This window comes from Podarcis filfolensis (assembly GCF_964270895.1).
Source record: "Podarcis filfolensis genome assembly, chromosome: 5".
Taxonomy (NCBI): Eukaryota; Metazoa; Chordata; class Lepidosauria; order Squamata; family Lacertidae; genus Podarcis; species Podarcis filfolensis.
The window spans coordinates 96,867,159-96,894,382 of record NC_139608.1 but is presented as its reverse complement, the minus strand read 5'-3'; the positions used below and the strand labels follow the sequence as shown (position 1 = coordinate 96,894,382).

At 41.8% G+C, this 27,224-nt stretch overlaps 1 protein-coding gene across 16 annotated transcripts in view; it reads left to right on the top strand.

The window, feature by feature from the left end:
* SHISAL1 (shisa like 1) overlaps positions 1-27,224 on the top strand; it is a 177,928-nt gene that overhangs the window by 104,352 nt on the left and 46,352 nt on the right. For 8 of the 16 annotated variants that reach the window (XM_083616036.1, XM_083616035.1, XM_083616033.1 and 5 more), the window contains 2 exons: positions 17,839-17,930; positions 24,750-24,849. In XM_083616036.1, the coding sequence (XP_083472162.1) occupies positions 24,783-24,849 (67 nt within the window). In that variant the 5' untranslated portion in view covers positions 17,839-17,930; positions 24,750-24,782. Of the gene's footprint in view, positions 1-12,625; positions 12,720-17,838; positions 17,931-24,746; positions 24,850-27,224 lie in introns of those variants that run through there. The other 8 variants (XM_083616034.1, XM_083616038.1, XM_083616046.1 and 5 more) reach the window with 4 other exon arrangements.

Genomic DNA, 27,224 nt, shown 5'->3' with positions numbered 1-27,224 from the left:
GGCCAATGCTGCTGGAAGTTCTGGTTCTGCCACTTCCTGGGTGTCATAGCTGTGCCAGTGTGGGGTGTGGTTAGAGTTTCAACTGGGATGCTCATATTGCTGCTCAGCTATTTTTAAACATATTATTTATAAAATTTCTATGCTGCCCTTCATCCAAGAATCACAAAACAGTTTGCAATATAGAAAAGGAAAAATATACACCATAGTACAGTGATACCTCGGGTTACAGACGCTACAGGTTACAGATGCTTCAGGTTACAGACTCCTCTAACCTGGAAGTAGTACCTCGGGTTAAGAACTTTACCTCAGGGTGAGAACAGAAATTGCACGGTAGCGGGAGGCCCCATTAGCTAAAGTGGCGCTTCAGGTTAAGAACAGTTTCAGGTTAAGAACGGACCTCTGGAACTAATTAAGTTCGTAACCCGAGGTACCACTGTAAAGCACAAAGACACACACATACACACACACACCGTTTAAATGGCCATAGATTGTTTAATTAGCCAAGGCCCGGAAGAAAAGGTGCCAGGTGAGCCTCCCTGGGGGGGCCCTTCCACAAGTGGGGAGCCACCACAGAAAAGGCCCGTTCTCATGCTGCCACACTCCAGACCTCTCATGGAGGGGGCACATGAAGATCAGATGATGATCGCAGGGGCTGGTTAGGTTGATATGGCATGAGAGCTATGAAAGTCCTTGAGTGACCTTGGGCCTGTCCGTCTCGCAGCCTAGCCTACCTCACAGGGTTGCTGTGAGGATGAAATGGGGAGGAAGAGAGCCACGTTCCCCACCTTGAACTCTTTGGAGAAAAGGTGGAATAGCAATTCAATAAATGAAGTAAGTAATCGGACCCTGGAGGAGTTGGGTTTCCTGGTATAGCTGAGGTTCTCCCAGGGCTCTTTCAGATGGCCTTGCTCTTATCAACACAGCAAGAGTGTAGGTCATGCCCCAAACTATTATATCATTAAAACAGAGGTATAGGAGTCTGTTGAATTGTCGTCTGCAGACTTTTTATAAAAAAAATAAAAACTCCAAATCTTTTTCTCTCTCATGCACACCTCCATCGTTGTACAAACCTGTTATGAGATGGAGCAGTTGCTGTTATTTAGTCTTTCTGCTTTTCTGATGAGTGATAAATAGGGTCGTCTTGACTGAACGTATCAGAGTCTGGCTCCACATTACTCTCATCTCATCCAAAATAGCCGTGTGCAAGCCAGACTCCACTGAGAATTCTGAAAGCTTTTCCAGAGGCAGTCAGAGTTGTTTATTCCCACTTATCTTCCCTCTCCTTTAACACCTAATTTTCCCTACTCCTCCCCCTACCAGCCCCTAGAGAAAATTAGCTGCTAAAGGGGATGGAAGATGAGCAGAAATAAACAGCTCCCCTTGTTCTAGGGGAACAGAATTCTTTATTAGTCCAAACCTTGCTTGCCTGTGTGGCAAGGTTCTTAAATCACTTGCTTATTCGCTTTGGGCTGCTTCATAAGTTAGCTCCTTAAAATGTCGTTGTATGCCTAAAATGTGCAAACGTGCAAACACCTGTTTGGAAATGTGTATGGTGTACGTGACATTATTGAGACTGCAGCCTTTCTCAATTTTGGGTCTCCAGATGTTGGACTACAACTCTCATCACCCCTGACCACTGGTCCTGCTAGTTAGGGATGATGGGAGTTTATGACATTGAATTTTTAATCATGGCTCATCTAATATTGCCAGCTGCTTTGTTGCCCCCCCCCCCCCCCGCCAGCAATATCAGGGGACCCAAGGTTGAGAAAGGACGGTTTAGAGGTTAGATTGGCAACTGCCCCCTGGCTACACTCCAGTGTAACATGTGAGATGGCTCTTTAAGGCAAATGTAACATCATTACTGCAATGTAGAAATGTTTTTCTAGTCATTTTTCAGCAATTAGTCTCTTAATTTCCAATGCTTTCCAAAATATCCAGGAAGGTATTAAATCTGAATTTCATAATGCCTCTCATCTTTCCCTGCTAACTTCCACTTCTAAAAAAACAAAAAACAAAAAATCCCCACCCTTTTGTCTTTCAAATTCCTCTGGCAATTTGCTGAAGCCTTAGGCAAAATCAAGAACAAATTCTAGTGCTGAATTGCAAATTGCATGCAATTGCATGTAATTTCCCACAAACTTTTATTAAAATAAAGAACCGCTATGGGAGGCTACCACTTCACTCTGTAATGTTGTGTAACAAATTTCCTGTGATCTTTACGTAGAAGATTACACACTTCTGATTAAATTTTAAAGATGAAAGTATTTCCAAATTGCCTTGCTGTGACTCTGTCCAACAAGTTCTATCTTGTGTTGGAAACACTGAGTCAGTGTTGGTTTTTAAATCTGTATGAAAGCCAGAGACAGGTTAGATGCTGCCTAAATTAAATTGCCTGGTTATTAGAAACAAAGCAAATGCAATCAAGAAAGCCATCTGTTGTATCTGATTTGCTATAATCCCTTTCTACAGTGTAAATGTTATTGATGTTTTTAATCTAAATGTGATATCGCTATTGGCAACAACAACAGGGACACCATACAGCCACAGAATTATGTGGCCCCTCGCTCCCTTCCGCACAGTGTGTTCAGCATTTGTGTTGGAAATACAAGGAACTACAGATGCTCCCCCCCCCCTCAAGAAAACCCCTGTATTAGGATATGCAGTCCAATCCAGCTAAGGCCATACCTGTGTAAAAGCAGAATTCCGCATCCCTGTCCATACCTCAATCAGGCATTGGGTGTGCAAACAGGTGCTCTGTATGGTTGTTATCCGAGCTGGGCCATCACTCTCAGTGCTTTTTGGCTCATTTTGCTGCCAGTCATATGAATGCATGTCTAGTTCAACAAAGGTGCCACTGGATGGGTGTTTCTTGTACTGAACAAAAACCTACTGAACCTTTCCTATGAAGCCAGCAGTGAGTCTTTTTTGTAGGAATGGGGGCTTCTGTTCAAAACCCGAACAACTCTACTGCATTCAAGAATCTGGAGTAAGGTGATCTGGAGTATGCTGATGACACTCAACTCTATTTTTTGCTATCATCTAAGCCAGATGAGACTCCACTGATGCTGAAATCAGTGTCTAGACTCAACAATGGACTGCCTAAGAGCTTATTAACTGAAGCTGAATACTTGAAGGTGGAAGTAGTCGGTTTCTGGGTCTATGAAATTGAAGTTCCTCCTTCTCTGTTCTCCCAAAAGAGCAGCTATACATTTTCAGGGTACTTCTATCATAACACAGTTTCCAACTCTCCATTAATGTGGGAAAAGACCATGGAGAGGATAACTTTGGTCAGAAAGCAGATTTGTCTGTGATGTCCCTGCCTTCTTTGGAGTTCCAGCAATAGATGCCTGTGCTTCTCCAGCCTGAAGAGTTCACATTGGCTTTCTCAGACTCCCTCTCAGAATTCACAGCTAAATGCTGGTCTCTCCCACATGGCCAAAGTCAGCTGCACCTAAAACAGGCTGGGTCCCTTTCAAAGTAGAGGTTCCACTTGTTAGGGATGGGGCTAGTGGCTCAGAGGAATCGCACCTGGAAGTCTACATGCAGCTCAGTGCTTGAGGGTAATATTCTTCTGTCTTCTCTGACTGGCAAGTCACTTGGAGCTATCCAGGGCACTGTTTTGCCCAATTTTGCTTGTCTGGGTCTTTTGACCTTTGCTTGGCTTGGTTGACCTCAGTAGGATCTGATCTTGGCTTTGTCTGACCATACTCATAGAATCATAGAATCATAGAATCATAGAGTTGGAAGAGACCACAAGGGCCATCGAGTCCAACCCCCTGCCAAGCAGGAAACACCATCAGAGCACTCCTGACATATGGTTGTCAAGCCTCTGCTTAAAGACCTCCAAAGAAGGAGACTCCACCACACTCCTTGGCAGCAAATTCCACTGTTGAACAGCTCTTACTGTCAGGAAGTTCTTCCTAATGTTTAGGTGGAATCTTCTTTCTTGTAGTTTGGATACATTGCTCCGTGTCCGCTTCTCTGGAGCAGCAGAAAACAACCTTTCTCCCTCCTCTATGTGACATCCTTTTATATATTTGAATATGGCTATCATATCACCCCTTAACCTCCTCTTCTCCAGGCTAAACATGCCCAGCTCCCTTAGCCGTTCCTCATAAGGCATCGTTTCCAGGCCTTTGACCATTTTGGTTGCCCTCCTCTGGACACGTTCCAGTTTGTCAGTGTCCTTCTTGAACTGTGGTGCCCAGAACTGGACACAGTACTCCAGGTGAGGTCTGACCAGAGCAGAATACAGTGGCACTATTACTTCCCTTGATCTAGATGCTATACTCCTATTGATGCAGCCCAGAATTCCATTGGCTTCTTTAGCTGCCGCGTCACGCTGTTGGCTCATGTCAAGTTTGTGGTCAACCAAGACTCCTAGATCCTTTTCACATGTACTGCTCTCAAGCCAGGTGTCACCCTTCTTGTATTTGTGCCTCTCATTTTTTTTGCCCAAGTGCAATACTTTACATTTCTCCCTGTTAAAATTCATCTTGTTTGTTTTGGCCCAGTTCTCTAATCTGTCAAGGTCGTTTTGAAGTGTGATCCTGTCCTCTGGGGTGTCCTCTGGACTCATTGGAGTCCAGCCTTGACTTGTTTGACCTTACTCTGCTGAAATCTGATCTCTGCTTGATTGACTTTGTTACAAGATACTGAAGCAGGATTAGTGGTTTGTGACCCTCTGTCTTTCTGGATTCTGTGGTTGGCACGTGTTGCCATTTTGGTTAGAACCCAGCTCTTGCATTCTGCCTAGGACAGAACAATTCCTTGATCCAGCAAATAGTCTTAGTGGCCTGGAGTGCCTTTAGCCAGGTGTGACTGTTCCTACATTGATGCATACTCCGGTTAACCTCTCTCAGTTGGATTACTATAATGTGTTTTTTGTGGGGCAGCTCCAGTGGGTGGAAAGTTCAGCTGCTATAATTTTGATGGATATAGCTTGACTTGATATTATACATCTTTTGAAAGATCTGTTTTGTCTGCCTGTTTGATTCTGAGCACAGCTTTAGGTGCCGGTGCTTGACAGTTAAAGCTCTAGATGGCTTGGGGCCCAAATACCCGAGGGAAGTGTGTCTTCTCATACCAGCCTGTCTTGTGTCTTAAGAGCTTCTGCAGAAGCCCTGCTCCAAGCACCCTCTTAATAGCAGGCCTTTTCTGTGTTGCTGCCCTGATATTTCGAAACTTGCTCCTCCATGGAGGCCCTTCTGGAATTGACCAAGGCATTTTGGATTTTAGCTGCTTTTTGAAACTTTGTCCTGCCGGATCAGACCAAAGCCTCAGGTAGTCCAGTATCCTGCTTTCACAGTGCTCAGCCGGATGCCTACCTGAGTATAGCAGCACTCTTGCACTTCTAATTCCCAGCAAATGGTATTCTAAGGCAAACTGCCTCTCACTCTGCAGGTGGAACATAGTCCTTGTGGCTAGCAGCCATTGACAGCATTATCATCATCATCATCATCATCATCATCATCATCATATCATCATCATCATTATTAGCCAACATGAATGTGCCTAAACCTCTTCTAAAGCCATCCAAATTGGTGCCCATCAGTGCTTCCTGTAAGAGTAAATTTCATAGTTTAACATCTTGTCTTATACCATGACTACTAAGTTTAAGATTTTTTAAAATACAGAGTTATTTTATCAAAAGTTTTTTGGAAGTTGGAAGTTCATGTTGTCTGTCTATATGCTTGTTGACATTCTCAAAGAACTCCAAAAGCTTTGTGAGAAGCCATGCCTATTCTGTCCCCCCACCCCCTGCAGTTTGGGGCTTTTTATTTGTATCTTGTGTGTTTGTTGGTTGGTTTTAAGTTCAATTTATATGTTAAGCGGATTAGTTTGTTTTGTACACCACCCTGAAATCTTTTGATGAACACCTGGAATGCTTTTGGTGCAAGAGATCTTTTTTAAAAAAATGTTTCTCCTCATTTCCACAAGGGTAGTGGATGTATTAGGATGGATTACCTCTGCAGGTTGATTGATCTACATGCTGGGCCTTAGAGGATTGTTTGGGGGGGAGTTTCGGGAGGGGGAATAAAAGTAGCAGTTTCTGTGACAGTTTTTAGATAGGGATTAGGGTAGGGTTTAGTTTGGGAGATAGGGCTTGGTTTGAGATGAGAGATAGGGATTAGGATAGGGTTTGTCTGAGGGAGAATTGGTTCTGATTTGAGTTGAACATCTGCTCTGAGGAGACTATAGAAAGAGGAAAGAGCCTTACAGCTTAGATAGGAAGATCAGGCTGAGTGTCTAGGGAAAGTGGACAGACCAGAGTTACCTGGAGGGCTGCGTCTGAGCCAGGAGAGGGAGAACCTGTGGGAAGACAGACTCCCTGGGTCTGTTATACTAATTCAAATACAGTGGTACCTCGGGTTACATACACTTCAGGTTACATACGCTTCAGGTTACAGACTCCGCTAACCCAGAAATAGTGCTTCAGGTTAAGAACTTTGCTTCAGGATGAGAACAGAAATCGTGCTCTGGCAGAGCGGCAGCAACAGGAGGCCCCATTAGCTAAAGTGGTGCTTCAGGTTAAGAACAGTTTCAGGTTAAGTACAGACCTCCGGAACGAATTAAGTACTTAACCTGAGGTACCACTGTACCTCAGGAGTGGGATTGTTAAGAGAGTGGGTAACTGATAGAAAGTGCCCCTCGCTCATGAACCAAAGTATTAAGCTGCGAAGGAAGCTGTGCTGTGTCGAAAGTATTTAACTGTCACACCTGACACAACTAAGTAAAGGAATGAGAGTGAAGTAACAGAAACCAGGTTAAGCATTTTACCACCTATTCTAGAAACCTGGACATCTACCTGAAGCATACTGGCTGATTTTTAGCAAGTGAAGTTTAAAAAAAGCTTTGACATCTTTATATTTAGTTTAAGTAATAAGTTAACTTCTACTGAAAGAACGCATCTCCTGACCCAACTTTGTTTCACCAACCTCTTTTTGTAAATAAAAGTTTTCTTGTTTGCTCAACTCCTGCCTGACACTCCCGAATTGAAGTTTCCCTCACACAAGACCATTGCAAGATAGCTTGGGGTAAATTGTAGAAATTCATTTTATTGGCGTACCATGCAGTGGGTCTGCTATATTCAATAGTGGGCTGAGTCTCTACAGAAGACAATTTGGGTGTAGACACAGAAGCTCCTAGAGTACCTTTTGCAGCTGAGTGAAAATTCCTTCTTGGTATGTTAGGCTTGGCTGGTAAGGCAGGTCTGGGAACGAGGGCCAGAGGGCAAGTGGAAGAAGCCCTATAATGAATTTGACCAAACATGACGCAGAGTGTGATTGAAGGCCTATGTCAGTGGTGGCAGAGATTATTCCTCTGCATCATCATCGTAGCCATGCAGGCTTTTCCTTCCGCAGAGCTCTCTGAGTGGTGAAATAACTGCTTTAGCCTTATCCTCATAGTTTTGGGTTTTTGACTCCCCTGCCCCCAAATTGGAAAAATACTGTGGCCATTTTAGGAAGTGCTTTGTAGGTAAAATTCCTCACAACCGTACTGATTTGGGGTGCTAAATTAGGATAACAAATCCTCAGTGGTCCAGACCCTCTTAATCTTGCTACATCCGATGAACTTCAGCTATTGACACTAGACGAGGCAGACAAATGTGCTTGGGATTGTTCATCCTCAATCTGCCCAATCGTTATTTATCATGACTGATGAAGGTTTGCCTGGGGAGTTTATTGAGTGGACTACTGCTAGTTATCTGTGAATTTGAGAAGGAGGGAGGGAGAGCAATACCAAGACTGGTATGAGTCCACCTTTGAAAGAACCCCACGTTGATCCTTTGTGCTGTTATGTGTCAGAGCAAGGAAAGGCCAATGCACAAAACAAGTTGAAATAGGTCTAAACTGCTTAGTTCTTTCTATGCTCTGACCCAGTATATAAGGAAGGGTATATGTATTATGGTATCATTTCTATTCTTGCAACAAACTTCTGGTCATCTGAGAAATGATGACTTTCTTTCAGTCTGCCTTACATGTCATTACTAATGAGAGAGCGCTGAAGAATGACTGAAAGTAATCAGCTGTAACCATTCTCCTGCAGCCTAAATTTGAAAAATAATCTTTCTTTATACTAATGCAGTCATTCAACTTGAATTAAGCCTCTATGTGTGTGTTTTGCATTAAGGCTTTTATTGCACTTCATTTCATTATTTGTTCCCTTTTCATGGCTGAAACATATTAATCAACAGCTTGGCTGTTTCTGTTCCTTTTCTTGTTAACTTTCTACCTCTGTGTTTCAATCAATTGATGTTATTTATGCTACAAATCACCATGAGAACTTCAGATCAAGGGTGGTATGCAAATTTAATGATTAATAAATAATAATGACATTCCCCCCTCATTTGTGGTTTGCCACGATATTTAACCTTCCTACAATTATAAAAATCACTTGACTAATCTAATATTAAGGCCAAATGGGCTACAGTTATGTCACATGTGTGTAAATGAGGAGTATTTGATGCTGACTCTAATGTAGTATAAAAATATGATACTGTGTTAAGGCTGTTTGCAGCCTTAGCAGCACAGCAGGATCTTGTGCCTCAAGGACCTGCAGTATAACAGCCTCATCAAGGCTCAACATATATTTTATTATATAAAAATAATAATACATGTGACTCAGGATCTCAGTACCTGAAGGACCACTGCTTCTGACATGAACCAGCCCTGATCCTGCTGTCTTCATCAAAGGACCTTCTCTGTGTGCCAGGGGAGTGGGGGAGGTCTGCTGCATAAGAATGAGCTTTTCAGTGGTAGCTCCCTGTCTGTGAAACACACCTTGTGCCACCATTGTCAGGTTTTAGGTGCCAGGCTGAGCCATTTTTATTTACCCAGGCTTTTGATGTTGAAGCCAGTCTCCACTGTAGCACTAACCTTTAAGAGGGTGGGGAATAACTTTTCCTCAGTGTTGAATAGCTGGGTGAACATTTTTAGGAATCTTCACATGATTACTTGGTGGTGACCATAACCAGGAAGGCTTCCGATTCATGGTCTGAATGCAGTTGCAGGGTCTTGTGCTACTTCGTGTGTGCACTGAGTCTAAGAAATTGAAATGAGAGCTGCTGCTATAGACATCTAATTGTTGCCTTCTAACACTCTTGCACTGTGTTCCTTTGCTGTTCTTGGTGGAATCTAGTATCTCTTGCTCCCCGCCCCCCTTTTTAGAGGCAGGTTGTGCTGCTACCATGTGGTGTTAACCAAACAATTTGGTGTCCTAGACTGAGATTTTGCAATCTAGCATAGCAATTAACCTTAGAGTGGTACCTCGGGTTACAGATGCTTCAGGTTACAGTCGCTTCAGGTTACAGACTCCGCTAACCCAGAAATAGTGTTTCAGGTTAAGAACTTTGCTTCAGGATGAGAACAGAAATTGTGTGGCAGCAGCAGGAGGCCCCATTAGCTAAAGTGGTACCTCAGGTTAAGAACAGTTTCAGGTTAAGAACGGACCTCCAGAACGAATTAAGTTCTTAACCTGAGGTACCACTGTATTAGGAACTGCTAGTAGACACTCTCAGCTCTTCAGGAGTTCCCTGGAAGTTCCACCCTTTTGTTCCCTGAGGCAGGAATTTCCCTCACCACCACAACAACAATTTATTACTTATAACCCACCCATCTGACTGGGTTGTCCCAGCCACTCTGGGTGGCTCCCAACAGAATATAAAAAACACAGTGAAACGTCAAACACTAAAAGTAGTAAGCATATGCTGATTCATGGGAGCCCAGTTGAGACTGAGTCCGAATTACATTTTCAGACATTTAGCATATTGATCCACTTTTCAGAATATTCCCAAAGCAGAGGCACCAGGATTTGCTTGTCCCTCCTTTTAGACCTCCAAATCAGTAGTCTTATGCTTGGTACATTTCTTGTCGTAGTGCTGCTGAGCTACGTGTGTGTGTGTGTGTGTTTTAAAAAAACACCAACGCAAGTTTTCATTAACTCTCTTACTCTCTTTTGTAAAGAAAGTCATTCTCTAGAGGTTAGAATTTATTGCGCTTTTCACATGTGTGCTGACATTTTTGCGATGGCTTTGCAGTATGTTTATATTGTGGTGTGGTTTATGAAAGAGAGAAAGCCAATATTGTGTTTGATATTGAAGAGCAGCACGGTAAATTCACATCACAGATTACGGTATATGTAGAGTTTTTGTTCAGAAGCACCACTATATGTAATGCTGCTGGCTGTAACAGTATCAAAATGTAAGCTATGCAGTACCAAGAAATACATTCCCCTTAATTATGCACATTCTGTACCTGATGAGAAACTTAATTTCACGTTGGGAGCAAAATGTTTAATTCAAATGGCCCAATAGGCACGTGTCTCCACTTCAGACAATGCCCAAATCCAGAATCTAAGTGGGCTGCTTCAGAATGATTTGGAGTCTGTCCAGGGCTTCCCTGAAACCAGGCTGCTCCAAAAGTTTCTGCTCTTCAGAAGACTTAGAACATTCAGAGAGCTGGTTTCAGTCTGTCTGTTTAGAAATAGTTAACATTTCACCTCCAAGGTTGTTTTCTGCTGCTCCAGAGAAGCGGACACGGAGCAATGGATCCAAACTACAAGAAAGAAGATTCCACCTAAACATTAGGAAGAACTTCCTGACAGTAAGAGCTGTTCGACAGTGGAACTTGCTGCCAAGGAGTGTGGTGGAGTCTCCTTCTTTGGAGGTCTTTAAGCAGAGGCTTGACAACCATATGTCAGGAGTGCTCTGATGGTGTTTCCTGCTTGGCAGGGGGTTGGACTCGATGGCCCTTGTGGTCTCTTCCAACTCTATGATTCTATGATTCTAAGCTCTTCATTAAAAAAAAAAAAAAAACTACAGTGGAAAAGGAAGACTATGGAGGTTGTCTTGTGGTTGACAGCTCTAGCTTCTAGGCAGGAAATAACCAGGGCTGTATCTTTTTTTGCTTCCAAACAGTGCTTTTGGCAGACCCTTCTGAATACCTTGCTTGTATAACCGACTGTTGGGGAAAGTGGCCGGGGGTTGCAAGTTCTTCTTGATGTTCATTTAGTATTGAAATATTAAGAGAAAACATCCTGTTCTGCATAATTCAGCAAATGTAGTTGGGAAATGGGCTTAATGGTGAATGTCTACAAATGTGTCACCAAACATGAAAAGCTTGGAAAGTTCTGCCCTATAGTAAGAAACTTGTCTTAGAGAATGGTTCAAGAGTTCATGACTTTTAAAGCTGAGCAGGTCAAGGCCCAGGTGGGTGATAGCTTGAGAGCTGCATGTAAGCCACTATAATGATCCGGCTATAAGTGCAATACATAAAATTGGCAAGATATAATATATTATTAAAACATTAAAAATGTTACACTTTCTCCTGAATATCCTATGGTGTTGGTAGTTCCATAAATGTGCTTTGCTACAGGCACTGTCTTGACCACCTTGCATTAGAAATATTCACTGTCTTTCAGCCATATACCCTGAATTTTAGAAACTACATAATTTGGCAGTCAAGAAGAAAGGAAGGTTAAAATTATGTTTCACATATTGGTTGGCATGACCTTCCTGTCACTTGAGTTTCCACATTGATATTGACTATTTTTAGGAATAATAATATCCCATGTTGGCTAATTCACAGATGAATACATATTCAGAGCTTAGTCAGTCTGCTTGAGCTAGAGGCTCTGGCTGTTTTCATGAGCAATGAGCACTGCCTGGATTTCTGAATGACCCTGTTTCATTCATGCAGTGAGCAGCAAATATCCAGTAAGGGAAATCTTTTTTGTGCATCAGTAGTTCTTGCCTGTATGTTCTCAGCTGTTTTGTTCTTTGGGGAGCATGAATTGTTGTGTTCTATAATTGTCAAGAGGATGTGGCAAGGGGGAAAAAGAAAATTGCAGATGTTCCAGTTTGGATTACTTCTTGACTTCCTTGTAAAGGAGTTTATTAGCTCTCCAAAAGTCATTCAGCCTTGTGTCTTTGTCGGAGCACAGTTCATAAGAGTTTTCATTTGAAGTGGTCCCTTGTAATAAGGTTTTAAGACAGAGAAGTTGATGCAGACATTCTGCCACTTTTCATAAAGGCAACAGCAATAGTAAGATAACAGCTTCTTTGTGGCTATCCTGGGAGTCTTGGAGCTGGATCTTCATAACTGAAGATCTCTCCTAACTTACGATAGCTCTGTCAATTTATTTTCTTTCAAAGTCAAAGCTTTAGTAGTTTACAAAAACCATTCCAAATCCTATTGTTTTTCCTCTTTCAAGCTGATAAACCTTGTTCAAGTGAGACTCATCTTTATTTATTTGCATTTATTTTATTTAAAATATTTTGGCTCCTCCATCCAAAATGGCTTAGATTCAAAACGGAAGACAAAATAGCACAAAATTTAAAACATTATAAAAACTTAACGTTACATTTTTTCTCTTTTTTAAAATATGATTTTGTTAAAGCTTTTTCATAATACAATAAGATAAAAGAGACTAATCTGGATAAAAACCAAAACAGAGAGAGAAAGGGAAAGCGAAAAGAGAACACAAAGGGTCTCAAAGGGTAGTTCTCAACCCATGTCCCACACAGAAAGTGGTGAGGCCTTCCAGCTCTCACCTAGGAGCTTTCTTTTCTTCTACCAGCCTCTCACTCTAGATTCCAATTCTATTCCAGAACCAGAGAGAACATGGGAGTTCCATAGCCATGGGTCTTCCCACTCATAGTCACCTTAACTGACCAAGAGGGTGGGCGCATCAGAAGAACCTGTGGAGCACATCTTACGGTGCAGGCGGGATGATACGTTTGACTCAAACTGTTTATAAACACTTCATTATTAGTGACATAATTCATTCATTGAATTATGATTTAATTCCAGTGAATTAATAATTCATTGGGAACTGGACAGGAACTGGGTAACATTGCTGCTTGGGCAGGCAAAAGAGTCTAAATTCCAAAAAATGTGAGGGGGTTGCATGAGCTCATTCAACCTTCTGTCACCAGCATTCTCTTTATTCCCTCCCTGCATTTTCCCCTTTTGCCTGTCAACTTTGAGAGAGCCCATCCTCCTCACCAACTTTTCCCTTTGTATAGTTTTAGGTTCTGTTGGAAAGTTCTAATCTGTCATTACATGGAACTTCTGCCTTGTCTTGCTTGACAAAAGGATGCAGGTTTTAATTCGTAGTGTCTGCTCCCCTGGTGGCATGCAGTAATTAGTTTTTTGTTCTGGAATCGGAGGTGGGAAATTGAAGTCAAGCTAGGAGCTTATTAATTGAAGTCAAAACTTTGCCTGCTATGCATGTAAGTCAGGGTTGCCACACACAAAGCCTAGCAAGGAGGTTATCTGGCCGGTTGGGGTATCCAACTGGAGTGCTCCTTGGCCTGCATGGATTCTTGAACCATCTTCAAGGAGGCTAGGAACAGCAAACCCTTAGGCAGAGCTGATTCACCCGTAGCTGCTACTTCTTGCAACAGCAAAGACTGTTCCTTTTCCATTTTGAGGAGTCTTTAGGAATATGGAGCAAAGTGGGTTGCATTAGAATGGAGTGCCCAGTTTGCCAGCATTTTCCTGGAAAGGGTTGGAAACGCCCTCTAGCTATCTGGTGATATTGGAGAGCAGAACTGTCCCTACATGTAAGATATTTGGAAGGTGAGCAGTGCCATTTGGGGAGAAGGTTCTCAAATATTCATAATCTCAAATTGTGAATGTTTGGGGTTCTCAAATATTCATAATCTAAAGCCAAGTGCTGAAACTGGGTGGGGAGGGGCAGAGATTGGTGGTTCAGGGGAGCAGTGGAGGGATTTGGGGAGGCAAGGTAGCACCTTGGAATTTGACCTTAAGAGTATGCTAGATTTTTGCTAACTTGGTCCAACCACTTCATCTGAATCCAAGCTGGCACCTTGGACATTGGATGGCTTGGGTGACAGTTTGGCTTTCCAACGCATTTAATGTTAATGCCTAGATGTAAGCCATGCACAGTTTTCTAGATGTAGTTTTCCTTTTCTAGAAGCATTTTATAATTTTGCTATTTAATAATATTCATTTCTATAATCATTAAGATATGTGAGACCTTTAGTGATTTTAATGTATTACCTAGCACAAAACTTTGACATCGGTTTGGAGGGGATACCAAATTTGGGGGTTAATATTTAAACACAGCCTTGTATATAAGGTGAGCTGTGGCAGGACCCCACAAAACAGTGGTACCTCTGGTCACTAACTTAATTCGTTCTGGAGGTCTGTTCTTAACCTGAAACTTAACCTGAGGTACCACTTCAGATAATGGGGCCTCCTGCTGCCGCCATACTGCCGCTGCATGATTTCTGTTCTCATCCTAAGGTAAAGTTCTTAACCCGAGGTACTATGTCTGGGTTAGCGGAGTCTGTGACCTGAGGTACCACTGTATTGGGAATGGACAGATGCATTGCATTGCTCCTGGTACAGTGGTACCTCGTGTTAAGTACTTAATTCGTTCTGGAGGTCCGTTCTTAACCTGAAACTGTTCTTAACCTGAAGCACCACTTTAGCTAATGGGGCCTGCTGCTGCTGCTGTGCCGACGGAGCACTATTTCTGTTCTCATCCTGAAGCAAAATTCTTAACCTGAGGTACTATTTCTGGGTTAGCGGAGTCTGTAACCTGAAGCGTATGTAACCCGAGGTACCACTGTACTGTGGCCACATGCGTGTTTCACTACTGCTGTGATCTGTTTACATGGGCCAGTATTAATATCATGCCATTAATTCTAATCCAGTGGTGACAGTATTGAAAAACGATGACATAACAAAAGGCCAAGGGCTATAACAAACTCAGCTGCAAATGATCTGGCAAATGTGGCAGAGAATACAGCTGTGTCTGTTTTCATAGATGAAACATTTCAATTCAAGCTATGTCGTGATGAACATAACTCATACTTGATTTACAATCAAGGTTGTTGTTCATGTATGTCTTATTGTCTATTGACTGGATGAGCTGTAATATTTTCCAAAGTAGATTTTATTGGCATGCGTAGCAGATCCCACTGCTCTGGCTACCAATTGTGGCAGATCCCACCTACGTATGCTCTAAATATAGCCACCATGTGTGAGGGTAAACTTATATCCTTGAAGACTCAGGCAGGAGTTGAACCAATAAAGAAAGTTTTATTTTACAGAACGAAGTGTCAGGAGATAATGTTCTTTCAGGAAACTGTTAACTTATTAATAATTATACTTAATCTTGTGGATGATACTGGCTTCTAAACAAGGTAATAAATGCACAGCTTCTTTTAAATGCCAGCTGCTTAATTCAGTTACTACTCCTCAGTTAGATGTTACAGGTTTCTAGACTAGATGGTAAATGCTCAGTTTATCTCCACTTCTTTCACTTCAGTTCTTTAATTTAGTTGTTGTGCAGGTGTTACAGCTTAATACTTTGGTTCTTAAACACGGAGGTGGTACTTTCTGTCCGTTTCCCAGCCTTTGATCAATCATACTCCTGAGATACCTCTGGCAGTATAACAGCCCCAGGGGATCCCCACGCACCCCTTTTTTCCTGGTTTGGGAGTCTTCTCTTTCTGGAAGATCTCTCTCCTCCTGACTGGAAGGAGACCCAAGGAGACTGTATCCTCACAGCTTCTCCTTCTCTTGGCTCCAACTCAGCCCTCTGGTTAACTCCTGTCTGAATGCTCTCCCAAGACACTCAACACAGTCTTCCTTTCTAAGCTCAGAGACTCCTTTCTCTAGCTGTAGATATTTGCCCAGGGTGGATGTTACACACACAGACCAGGACCAACTCTCTTTCTCTCTCTCCTGCTCTCTCTTAGACCATCACCCCATCAGAATCCTCTCTCAGAAACAGCTCCTTTTATTCTCCTTCCCAAAGTGCTGGCTCCGCCCACCCGTCTGTCTAGATAGCCAATCAGAGAGAGGCTACATTCCAGCTGCGTAAAAGTCAGACTTTTCTACACCCACATCTGTCTCTCCTCCACATAGTCAATCTAGAAGCCTTGTCACACTTGGAGGGTACATCCAGGCCCTACAAGAACATGGAGCAGGGCCAGGGAAGGGTGTGGCGTAGGGAGAATTCTCAGGGTTGGAGGGCCACATTTGGCTCCCCATTCCTGGTTTCAGGAAATGAGCCAACTTCAGGTTGTGAAATAGAAACACTAACCAGAGTTTTCAGTTCAGACAAAACAAGTCACCAGTTAGCTGAAAAAGGAAGCGAAAAATATCCAGTCTACTCTTCACGCCTGTGGCAGCGGCAGACTGGGAGTGGGGGGGGGGGCAAGTTCAAGACTCACCCAGGCTCATTCCTTCAGCAATTTAGATTTATGCCTGAGCAAAGTCATTTATCTTCATTAAAGCTCAATTCTAACATTACAGGAATGGTGTGGTTTTCTCTTTTCCTCGTGGCTCCATTCTATGCTACTCCATGTAATTTAATACTATAGTATCTGGTTTTAGTTGTGCTGGTGGTTTTTTCCACTTGATCCCACACCTCTCATGTTTTTGCTGTGTATTCTCCATCAGCTCATAAAGTGACTATGTCAGGGTGTGTGGAGAGGATTATTTTCAAACTAGACGGTACCTATTCTGAGGAATAGCCTCCTTCAGTTATTCTTCTGTAGAAGTACTGCCTAGTTTGAAAAGGATCCCTTCTACACTTTGACATATTTCGCTTCATGAGTCAATGGAGAATACACCGGGCCACCTGTCAGTCTGCATTCTGCCTAAGACCTTTTAGCTTACTAACTTTGAAGGCAACTGCTTCTTCATCTTCTTTTGGAAACCAGTATCTGGTTTTGTTCCTGTTGTTTTTATAATGTCACCCACCTGGCAGATTGTGTGCCACTTGGACCAATTTTGTTTTAGAAAAGTGTGGCATGAATTGGCCTTAACACAGACACCATTAGGAACCGAGGCTTCCAAGCAGACGCCTATCAGGCACGTTGAGCAGTTCAAACAGTTCAGAACACTTGATATACTGTACATGAATTTGCAAATAATATTCTGTTTGAGCATCACTTACATTCTATTTCCTACCTCCAAGTACATTAAAAAAAGAAAACACCAGGTGATTACCTCACAGTACACCTGGTTTGTCTCTGGTGGCGATGCCTGAAACACTTATATATACACTGTACTAGTAAGCATTTCATTAAACTAAGGAATGATATCATGGGCTATGAATATATAGACCTTATGATCATTCTGTGATCTGAAAGGAAAGATGAAGAGATATGATCTCAAGGTCACACACTCCATCTTGTGTGCATTTTCAGACTGAATCTTGCAGCCAGCAGTAAAGAGTGAATATTTTCATGTTTACCATTAAAAGTTGCCAGATAACTCACTAATTATAAAAGGTCACAGATGAATATCAATTGGATGGTAAATTTAAGAAAAAATTGCCCTAGTTTATTAATTTTGGGGAAAACAGTTTAATGAGAATCTTCAGCCATATTACTTGTTTTCTCTGCAGTAAACTTTGCTGCCAAAGCCAATAAACTCTCTTGTTGCTCTGATCATGGGGTGTCCCCCATTAAATCCATACATTAATAGATCTATCTATCTATCTACAAAATAGCTACAAAAATTAAAATCAGAGACCAACAACTAACACAAAAATTGTCCAGTAGCACCTAAGAGACAAACTAAGTTTGGTCTTGGTATGAGCTTTTGTGTGCATGCACACTTCTTCAGATACAGTGAAACAGAAGTCACCAGACCTTTATATATAGTGAGAGGGTGGGGAGAGGTATTACTCAGAAGGGTGGTGGGAATGGGTGATTGGCTGATAGGTGTGGTAAACCTGTTGCCGACTGTTGCCGACTGCATTTGGTCTTACAGGAAAAAGCAAGGGATGAGATGGCCATTAATCATTTGCTGTTAAGTTATTCGTTGTTTTCCTTTTATTTCATCTCAGGACATTTTTGGCCCAAAAATCTGCGATGTAATTTTTACTGAAGATGCCAAGATGGACTTTGAGTATATGAAGAATTCTGAGTCCTCAGTTTGGTACGTTAAAATTAAATCATCTATAAAAAGGCTGCATTTCTGTAGGAATTAACTTCTTTTCCTGCTAGACACACATTTACTCAGCTTAGATTTCAAACTATGCTCACAGAATAATATATCAGGAAGTTTTTAATGTTTGTTTTTTCGTTGTGCTTTTATTAGGTTGGAAGCCACCAAGAGTGGCTGGGGCAACCCGGTCAGATGGGTGGCGTTGAAATAATATTTTTTTATTATTACTATTGTTATTATTATTACTATTATTTCACCAGTAAATTTTTTAATAGGTCTGACTGGTAAAAAATTTAAATAGGTCAACAAATGATTGTCTGTGTATACAAATTGTCTTCAGTTTGGCCTAATGTGCACTACATTCTGTAATTAATACAATTCACCAAGGGATAGATTTCTTTGTTCGTTTCAGAGTTTTCTAGAAGTCTAGTCAGAAGATTTTAAATTTAAATGGTTGCCGGCCAATTTGGACAAGTTTGTTATCTGAAGAGTAACTTGATATGAACATGGTATATGAACATGTTTATATGAATACGTTTGGGTCATATTCCAAAATTGTTTGTAAATAATCAGAAATGTTTTCTTCAACAATGCTGCACATGATTTTTATATATGCTGTTGATTTTACAAGACAGATCCCTGTATCCTGGAACATGATATTGTAAATGCATGACATGACTGATGTTTTCAAAGAAAACAAAAATGGTTTTGAAAAGTAACAGTAAATACGAGAAATGGTGTCATAAGACTTTTTTAAAATAACATTTACAAACGAACCAATATAAATGATGACAAAATTCAATCATTTACCAAGAGCACGCAGGCCTTCAGGTTTACTAATAAATATCGGAATCTTCTGGCAGTTCCTTGTGCCCTCCTAAAAATTTTAAGATGCTTGGTAAACATCAAATTTGGGTGACTTTCTGCCTATCATTTTCTGATGAATGACTTCTTTAAATGAATGTCTGAAATGTAGCAGATATGTGAAAAACCTATCCACTACTTGGAATATACCAATGAATCTTGACAATCAGGTTTAGAAAAAAAGATGGTGGTATCTTTAACACTTAACAAAGTTTAATGCAGAGAAGCTTTCATACCCCAAAACCCATTTAACCAGATGCACCAAGTGTACACCTCAGTGCATAAATTTGTGTATATGTGTGCACATGAGCGCGCACACACCCTTTTATTTTTTATGCTCAGACTACCCTTACATGGACTTTTGTGATTCTTTCCTCAGGATGCGTCTAGGAAGGATACATTAATGCAGTGGCGAAGCTGCGTGCTCCAGCACTGGGGGTGGAGAGCAGGAGGGGGTGTGGCTGGCGCACATCCCAGGGGCGTGGCACGTCACCCACGGTGGCATGGCGTGTGTCCTGGGGGCATGGCATGCCACCTGTGGGGGTGTGGTGTCCTTTCCTGGGGGCATGGTGCGCTGCCTGTGGGGGCGTGGTGCACGGTGGGGGGTGTGCTGCACGTGTCAGGGGGTGGTCGCGATGGTAGCCCCCCAATGGTGCCAGGGTGGTGCGCTCCCCCCTCCCCCTTTCCTCCGCCAGTGCATTGATGGGGGTTTCTTTTAACCCCTTTCCTTCCTGCTGTTTTCCTCCCAAAAAAATCAGTCCAGAGAAAATGGGCAAATCAGATTTTAGTGACAATAAATTCCTGGCCATGCAGTTTCTAGTTCCTGAGTAAACACAGAGTTCAATGCGTGCCAAAGCACGTTGGAATATCTGCAGAGGGATGCAGGCAGAGCTAACTGTGCAAAGCACATGCCTCCCTCCCCTTCAATACAGGTGTTTAGTCGGAAAGCCAAGTATAGATTGTACATACCGTAGATCCTATAATGAATGATGGAAGGAAAAAGGGGTGAGCATTGACCCACATGCTAGTCATTTTCTCACCATAACATGAGTAAATAGCATTCCATTTTGTTCTTTAGGAACTGGACTAAAAGTTTGCCTCTTGTTCATTCCGTTCCCTGGTGTATTCATGCTGTCTTTTAATCATGGCTGCTTGTTCATAGATGTAGCTAACAAGGAGGCCGAACTTATGTAACTAGAGTTGTACCAGTGCTTCCACAGACAGCTAACACAAACTAGATAATAGGGATTTTTTATTCCAGTGTTCTTCAGCCTCAACAGCTGAAACCGATGACTGATTGATGTTCCTATTTGTTCTAATAGCCATCACATTCTGCGTGGCTTAAAGGCTACAAGCCAAGTTCTGTAATACCGAAACAAAACAAAGTTGTGTAACACTGAAACTTCAAGTGGAAACCAACTGTGTGGTGCTATATACTTTCATACCCTTTCCCACAAAAAATAATATGGATTTATATTGATCAAATCTTGTACTTTGTTGTTCCAATAAAGAACAAACAGAATCCATTTTTCAGAAACGTATTATTTTGCTGCCTACCTCTTCTTACCCTGGTAATAGTTACCAATTTCATCAAAGAAGCCATATCCCAACTGCTGATCAACTATAAATCAGTAGAAAGTGAAAGAGCATTTTCTCAGTTTTGGTATATTGCCATTTTAGCTTCAGCCTGTACATGAACTATCAGTTCAAAATCATCATTTAATACTGTACCCTTAAGATGGCAAATCTACGTTGCAACAGGATCTCTGGGGAGATCTTGACCCATAATATTTTATTTCTGTCAGTGCAGTTTCTCAAAATGTCTTAATCTATAGACAAGCCCATATAATATGAAATGTATTTGTTCCAGGTGCCTTGCATCTCCAGCACTGACCACTAAGCCTTGGACAGATCTTGTTTAATCTGGCTGGTATCAAATACCACCTATCTAATATTGTAGAAATGTTTCTTTGAGATTCCCAAACCATGTGCATTTATCCAGTGATACATATCAAATTCCTATTTTACTTAATAGTTTCCAGATGGTCCTAAATTTGCTATTATTTTATAAATCAGGCGTTATGCGCTATGCAGTTGGTTAGCAGTTGAAATTAGTATTTCAAAACTTGTGTGATTCCTTAATGAAACATGAAGCCTTAGTAATCTATTTGTAATATGCTCATTTGGAAATATTGAAGAAAGAGAAGCTGCTCTTGACCCAGGATCCCATTGCACCTGATAAAAGATCTTTACCAATCCTTCCTTTATTATTATCCTAATTTCAGCATTCCATGTCTCTCCTTAAAGCTTCATGTCACCCAATAAGACTTTCTTATCATACTCAGCATTGTAGTAAATTGTAGTAAGTGGTGATAAACCCAGGCTTTTGCCAGTAGCAGAAAAAAAAATCTGCTGATAGATCATTTTGCTCTGTATCTGGTAAAAAGAGTTTTTAACCCATATTTTAGGTGCCCAGGCATGGCCGTGTTGTAATATTGTTTGATATTCAGGAATGCCAACCACCTATTTTTAATTGCTGATGAAGTATGTTAGATATAATTCTGGATTAATCAATTAATCATTCAGTCTAAGGAGACTTTTAACAGTAGAAACGAAATACATTGTACTATGCTTATTTTAATAACTGAGTTTCTTCCTTTCTGAGAAAGTGTTGAATTTTCCAGACTGGACAGATCTTCTTTTACCCTTTGTCTCCTTTCATCAGGCTAGAGTCATTAAACTCCTGAGTTATCCAAATCCCAACGTATCTAGCTGAGATTTTCTTCCATGGATTAGATGTCTTTGGCAATGTCATACTTAAGATTCTTCTGCATATGATACCCCAAATATTCTGATGTTTGGAAATGAATTTTGTACCCAGAGATCTGGCCAAATTCATCTGAGAGTTTCACGACCTTTGCAAATGATCCCTCTGGCAATATTATAAGTTACACAATCTGCATATAAACAGATTTTAAAGTGATTTACATCCTACCCACAACCCAGTTATATATATATATATATATATATATATATATATATATATATATATATATTAGTTCTTAATGGCTGTAATGAAATCTCCAGTAATAATGGCAATGACAGGCGTTCCTGCTAGGAGCCTAGAGTCATAGCTTCAAAGATTCATATTATACTCATAAAGATTGTCGGATTGGTGTAAATCATTTTAATAGGCAAGAGAATGACTTGGGGTTATTGAAAGCACCTGAGAGAGCTGGAGCAATTAGAAGTGCGCAGCCCCACTACCTTGAATGAGTTCAGAAATAGGCTGAGCTGTTTCCCTCCAAGATGTGGTTATTTCTAACTCAGTTCAAATTTGGCCTGCCCCCTAATCTGCAACGCCTACTTTTTTCTTCACACCCAAATGTCCACAGAGGGAGCAGCATTTCCCTCGTGTCCCCACTTCCCCACCTGTCCTGGCATGCCACAATGCAGAGCTCTTTGCCACAACAAACTTCCCATTATTCTCTGAAGGGTTTGGATGATGTTGCCACATGTATACCCCATCTTTTCCTCCAAGGAGCTTTAAGGTGTTGAACATGGCTTTCTCTTCCCTGCTTTACTCGTGCAGCCGCCCTGAAAGGCTGAGAGTCAGTGGCTGGACCAAGGTCGGCCCCTGAGTTTCGTGGCTGTCCACTCCTAATCTGCCTCTTGATCACCTAGTCCAAGAATGTCCAACTGGTCAATTGGGACCAACTGGTTGATCCCTGAGACGTTTTGGTAGATTGCGGTTGATCGCTGGCTCCTTTTCCTTTGCAAATGAGCATCCGCCCCCCGCCTTGCCCCGTCTTCCATTTGCGCATGAACGCTAGGACAGAAGACGGAGTTTTTGTTGTGATGCTGACTGCTTCTTTAAGCAATCTTTCTGTGAGCAACTCTGACCTGAAACACCCCCCCCCCGAAAAGGGGTAGATCACTGCCAGTTTTTCATTCTGTGAGTAGATCACAGTCTCTTGGGAGCTGGATGTCCCTGACCTAGTCCATTGGTATTCCTGGGGGTAATGTGGGGTTAGAACTGAGAGCAGCGCCAGAATTTGGGTGGTGTGGGTGGTTCCCCACACACAGGGTACTGAGTCAAGGGGGTGCATATTATTATTATTATTAATGATACAGGTACCTACTGAGAAGATTGCTGCTATTTTCTCTGTTATAGCCCACCCCCAGTATGTACTAACCTACATACCTTACAAAACATTTGTGGGAATTACTGAACTCACAGCCATTTACTTGAAATGCATTGAAAACTAAATATAAATATTTAGTTTTATTATAATAATAAATTCAATATTGTTAATGCATAGGCTGCTGTACAGCAGGAGCAAAAAACAAAAGATCCACTAAGGTCATAATCCAAAGTTTCAATATGTGCTGGGTTCAGGGAGATAGAACGGATGTTTGGGGTTTAATTTTTGTTATTAAGGGAGGAACAAGAGAACAAAGGCAGCTTCCCCCACCCCCTTCATTTTCAGAGTACTAAATGTCCAATTTTATGTTTTGGTGTACACATTTAATTTCATTATATGTCATGGTGAGGGATGGAAAGAGTTTGAATCTTAAGGAGCCAGTCCAAAGTCTTTTGGAGCCTGTGAGGAGCAAAATGTTTGGACTTGCTCTGGTGTGAAGAAAGAGAAAGGGACAGAGAAGGAGGTGGAAGTTCTGTGAAAATTAAAAATCTGGAAAAGAAAAGGCATGAAAGAGAAGGCTGGGAAGTACTAAGATAAGAGAATGGAATGGAAAAGGAAGAAGCTCAAATGAAACAGAGAAATGGGGAGAAGGTTGTAGCTCAGTTGTAAAGCATCTGCTCTACAGGCAGAAAGTACCCAGAAAGTTGAGTCCCCAGAATCTTCAGGTACTCCTGTCTGAAACCCCGAAGAGCTGTTGCCAGTCAGGGTAAACAACACTGAATTAGCAGGACCCAATGGTCTGACTCTGCATAAGGAAGCTTCCTATATAGTGTTAACATAGCCCAGTTGCCCAAGTCTGGGCAGCCTTATTTGCAAATCAAGATGATATCTTTGCTGCATTGCCCAGTTGATGTGTGCCTTCTTCCTGGCAGCTAGCACCACCAATTGGCCAGGAATCAAAGGAAACACATTTTTACCTGACCACTTATAGCCTGAAATGCCTAGATTGGTTCCCAACACTATGAGATAACTGGGACCATGAAGTTGTCTGCACCAACAATTGGGAATTATCTGAACACACTACTGCAGACCACAGTGCAGATAGAATATATTAGGTCAGACCATAGCCTCCTCTAACTGGGATCATTGCCAACGGCATGATGATGATAATAATGATAATAATAATAATAAATATTTATTATATTTATACCTTGCCAATCTGGTTGGGTTTCCCCAGCCACTCTGGGTGGCTCACAGCATATATCAAAACACACTAAAACATCAAACATTAAAAACTTCCCAATATAGGGCTGCCTTCAGATGGCTTCTAAAAGTCAGATAGTTGTTTATTTCCTTGACATCTGATGGGAGGGCATTCCACAGGGCGGGTGCCACTACAGAGAAGGCCCTCTGCCTGGTTCCCTGTAACCTCACTTCTCACAGTGAGGGAACTGCCAGAAGACCCTCGGAGCTCGACCTCAGTGTCCAGGCTGAATGATGGGGGTGAAGATGCTCCTTTAGGTATACTGGGCCGTGGATATACTTTGTTCCACCTTGCTGTTCCTGAATGTGCTCTTTAAAGATTCCCTATCAAATTTATGCATAGCAGCTGAGCATGTTCAGTAGCATTTAAGTGTGCAAACCTTACATGTGTGAAAGTTGTTGCAGAATTGTGCCTTGGGGTCTCATCATGCATTACAGTTTGAAGAAAGCATTAAAAACTTTTTTTTTTTAGTTAAATGAATGCACACATGCAAATCACTGATGCCACGTAACTCTGAAATATCATTTTGTTAAGCAGGTAATTCTCAAACGGATTGATGAAAACAAAACGATGACAAGTTGTGGTCTACAATCCTTAAATACGCTGATGGTTGTTTTCTCCTTGCTTTTGCCAGCAGGTAAGCCTTGTATTTTATTTGGCTTGGGTTTCTATTTAAATTCTAGAAGAATGCTTCCATTTAGTTTTCTGCAGCAGAAACAGCTTAAAGAACCAGTCCAAGAGTTTTGCAGAGATAAGGACATCTGCTAAATATTGGGTAGTGTTCAGTGGTATTCAACTCAGAGTAGACCCACTGAAGTTAATGGATACGACTTACTTACTTACTTACTTACTTACTTACTTACTTACATTCATTCAGTGGTTTATTAAGCAGGATTCAGGAGAACTAAAAATCAGTAGGATTTTGTTAAATAGAGCCTGCTATTTTTGTACACCAGTCAAGCTATACTATAGTCAGACTTATTTCACTTGGTCATGAATGCGAATTCATTAAGATTAGTCTCATCCAGATAAGCACCAGATGTGCTGGGGAATCTAATTTGTGTCCAGATGTGTATTGGCACAGAATATACCCACAGATCTTCCTTCCTCAATCTAAAATGGAGTTCTGTTTTGTTTTGCATGCATTTTATGTTTAGTATTTTGACATTGCCCAAAACTGAGCAGTCAAGTGGTCTGTGAAACTATGCAATTCTACCAATGAACTATTTATAGCATTTCCAACATAGAAACCTGGGTAAGTCAGCCAGTTAATTTCATCAGCTGCCTATCTCTTCTTCCTTAAGTTCTTCCCTTTGCCATTTGACATCATAGTTCTATATAACCTGATGGCACTTAAAGCAAATATGGTCTCTATCCTGTTGGCTGTGGAGTCATTTGCAGAGTACGGTCCTTGAGTGGGCATGGGAAGAATAAAGATGACAGGTAGAACTTCTTTTCTAACCCCATCACTCCATAAGAAGTTGTAGCAGTGGTTCTGAGGAAATCTGGAGCAGGTTGAGATCGACAGGGGTCAAACCCAGGTCTGCTAATATTCCTTTCTGGAAGACTTTAAAAAATACATATTTATAATGAGGACTTCTGATGTTAAATCCAACTTCTTAGAATATCTGAGCTGCAAATTAACCAAGTAACTAATTAATTTGGACCCAACTGACAACAGGCACCAACTGCACAAGCATGTAACCCTACCCTCTCGTGTATCAGTAGCACAACAAGCAAAGCCATCTCTGGAGCTCAGAAACTGCTGCCCACTTCTACTGCCCTGTCTTCCAGGGCTGCTGAGACTGTTCAGAGCAGTTACAGCCGTTCTCAGTGAAATAGTAGGACAACATAGGCCTACAGCTCCTCAGCTGGGGTGCTGACGACTCCACCATCTACAGCAGCAGCGCTGACCATTGTGTAGTCGTGTTCTCTCCCATCCACTTAATATTAATCCAGTTTTCTGTAGAATCGCAGCAGTAGAAAACGATTGTTCTTTTGATGGAGATATAAAAGACTGGAATTACTTTTCCAAAAATGTTCTACTTCTTTCTTTTCAGAAGAAGACTAACTGCCAAATGAAATCTGCCTGAGCTAAGGGGGGCGGGGGGGAATGCCATTGGATGTTCTTTTTTTTTATTTTACAAATCTTATCTGAGATCTGAAAATAGTGATACTTTGCATCTGTCCTTTTTCTAATAGTTTGGAAACTGCTCTATAGGAATCTAATGATGCCATCTGTTATACGAGCACAGCAAATATTTGGCCCCTGTTAGCCATTTACTTTTGCAATGAAATCTGCATTCTCCTCCCCTCGTGTTCTCTTCGTAGCAAAGTAAAATTGTACGTTGTGTTGCCCAAGGTTTTTACCAATTTAGGATGCAGTCCTAACACCTGGCCAGCACCAGCAGGACTTGATGGAGTGGCATAGCCAGTGCAGCCTCTACAACCCCAGTGCTCACACCAACTAGGGCAGAAACTGGGGCAGTAGGGAGAGGAGAAATGCCCCTTCATTGCATCAACTCCCAGGCTGGTCCAGTGGGGAGACCCAGATCGGACCTGTTGCTGTTAGATGATGGCAGCAGGGTCATCCCCATCTCTCTTCCTCCCTTCAGGTGCCTTGTTTGAAAGTAAGAGTTTCCAAGGGATGCTCTGGTTCATGGGGTCACGGAGAGTCGGACATGACTAAGACGGCTAAACAACAACTGCAAGGGGGGGTGCACTTTCACCCACAGTCTGGGCAGGCACATTGGGGCACTCCTCACTATCAGAGCTTCCCTGTTGATGGCAGACCTTCCCTGCTGGTGGAAGCTCCTGTAGCCAGGCATGGCTGAAAAGAAGGGCAGGTTCCCTCCATCCAAATCCCCTCCAGCATATCAGGTTGGGGGCTGAATTGCTTTGTGTGTTTTTAAAACACTGCTAGCAGTATTCTGTTCATATTTCATATTTTTTTTCTTGTTGCATGCAGTAGTCATATTTCCTGTTTCTTTCTTTGTTTGTTTTATTTTTAAT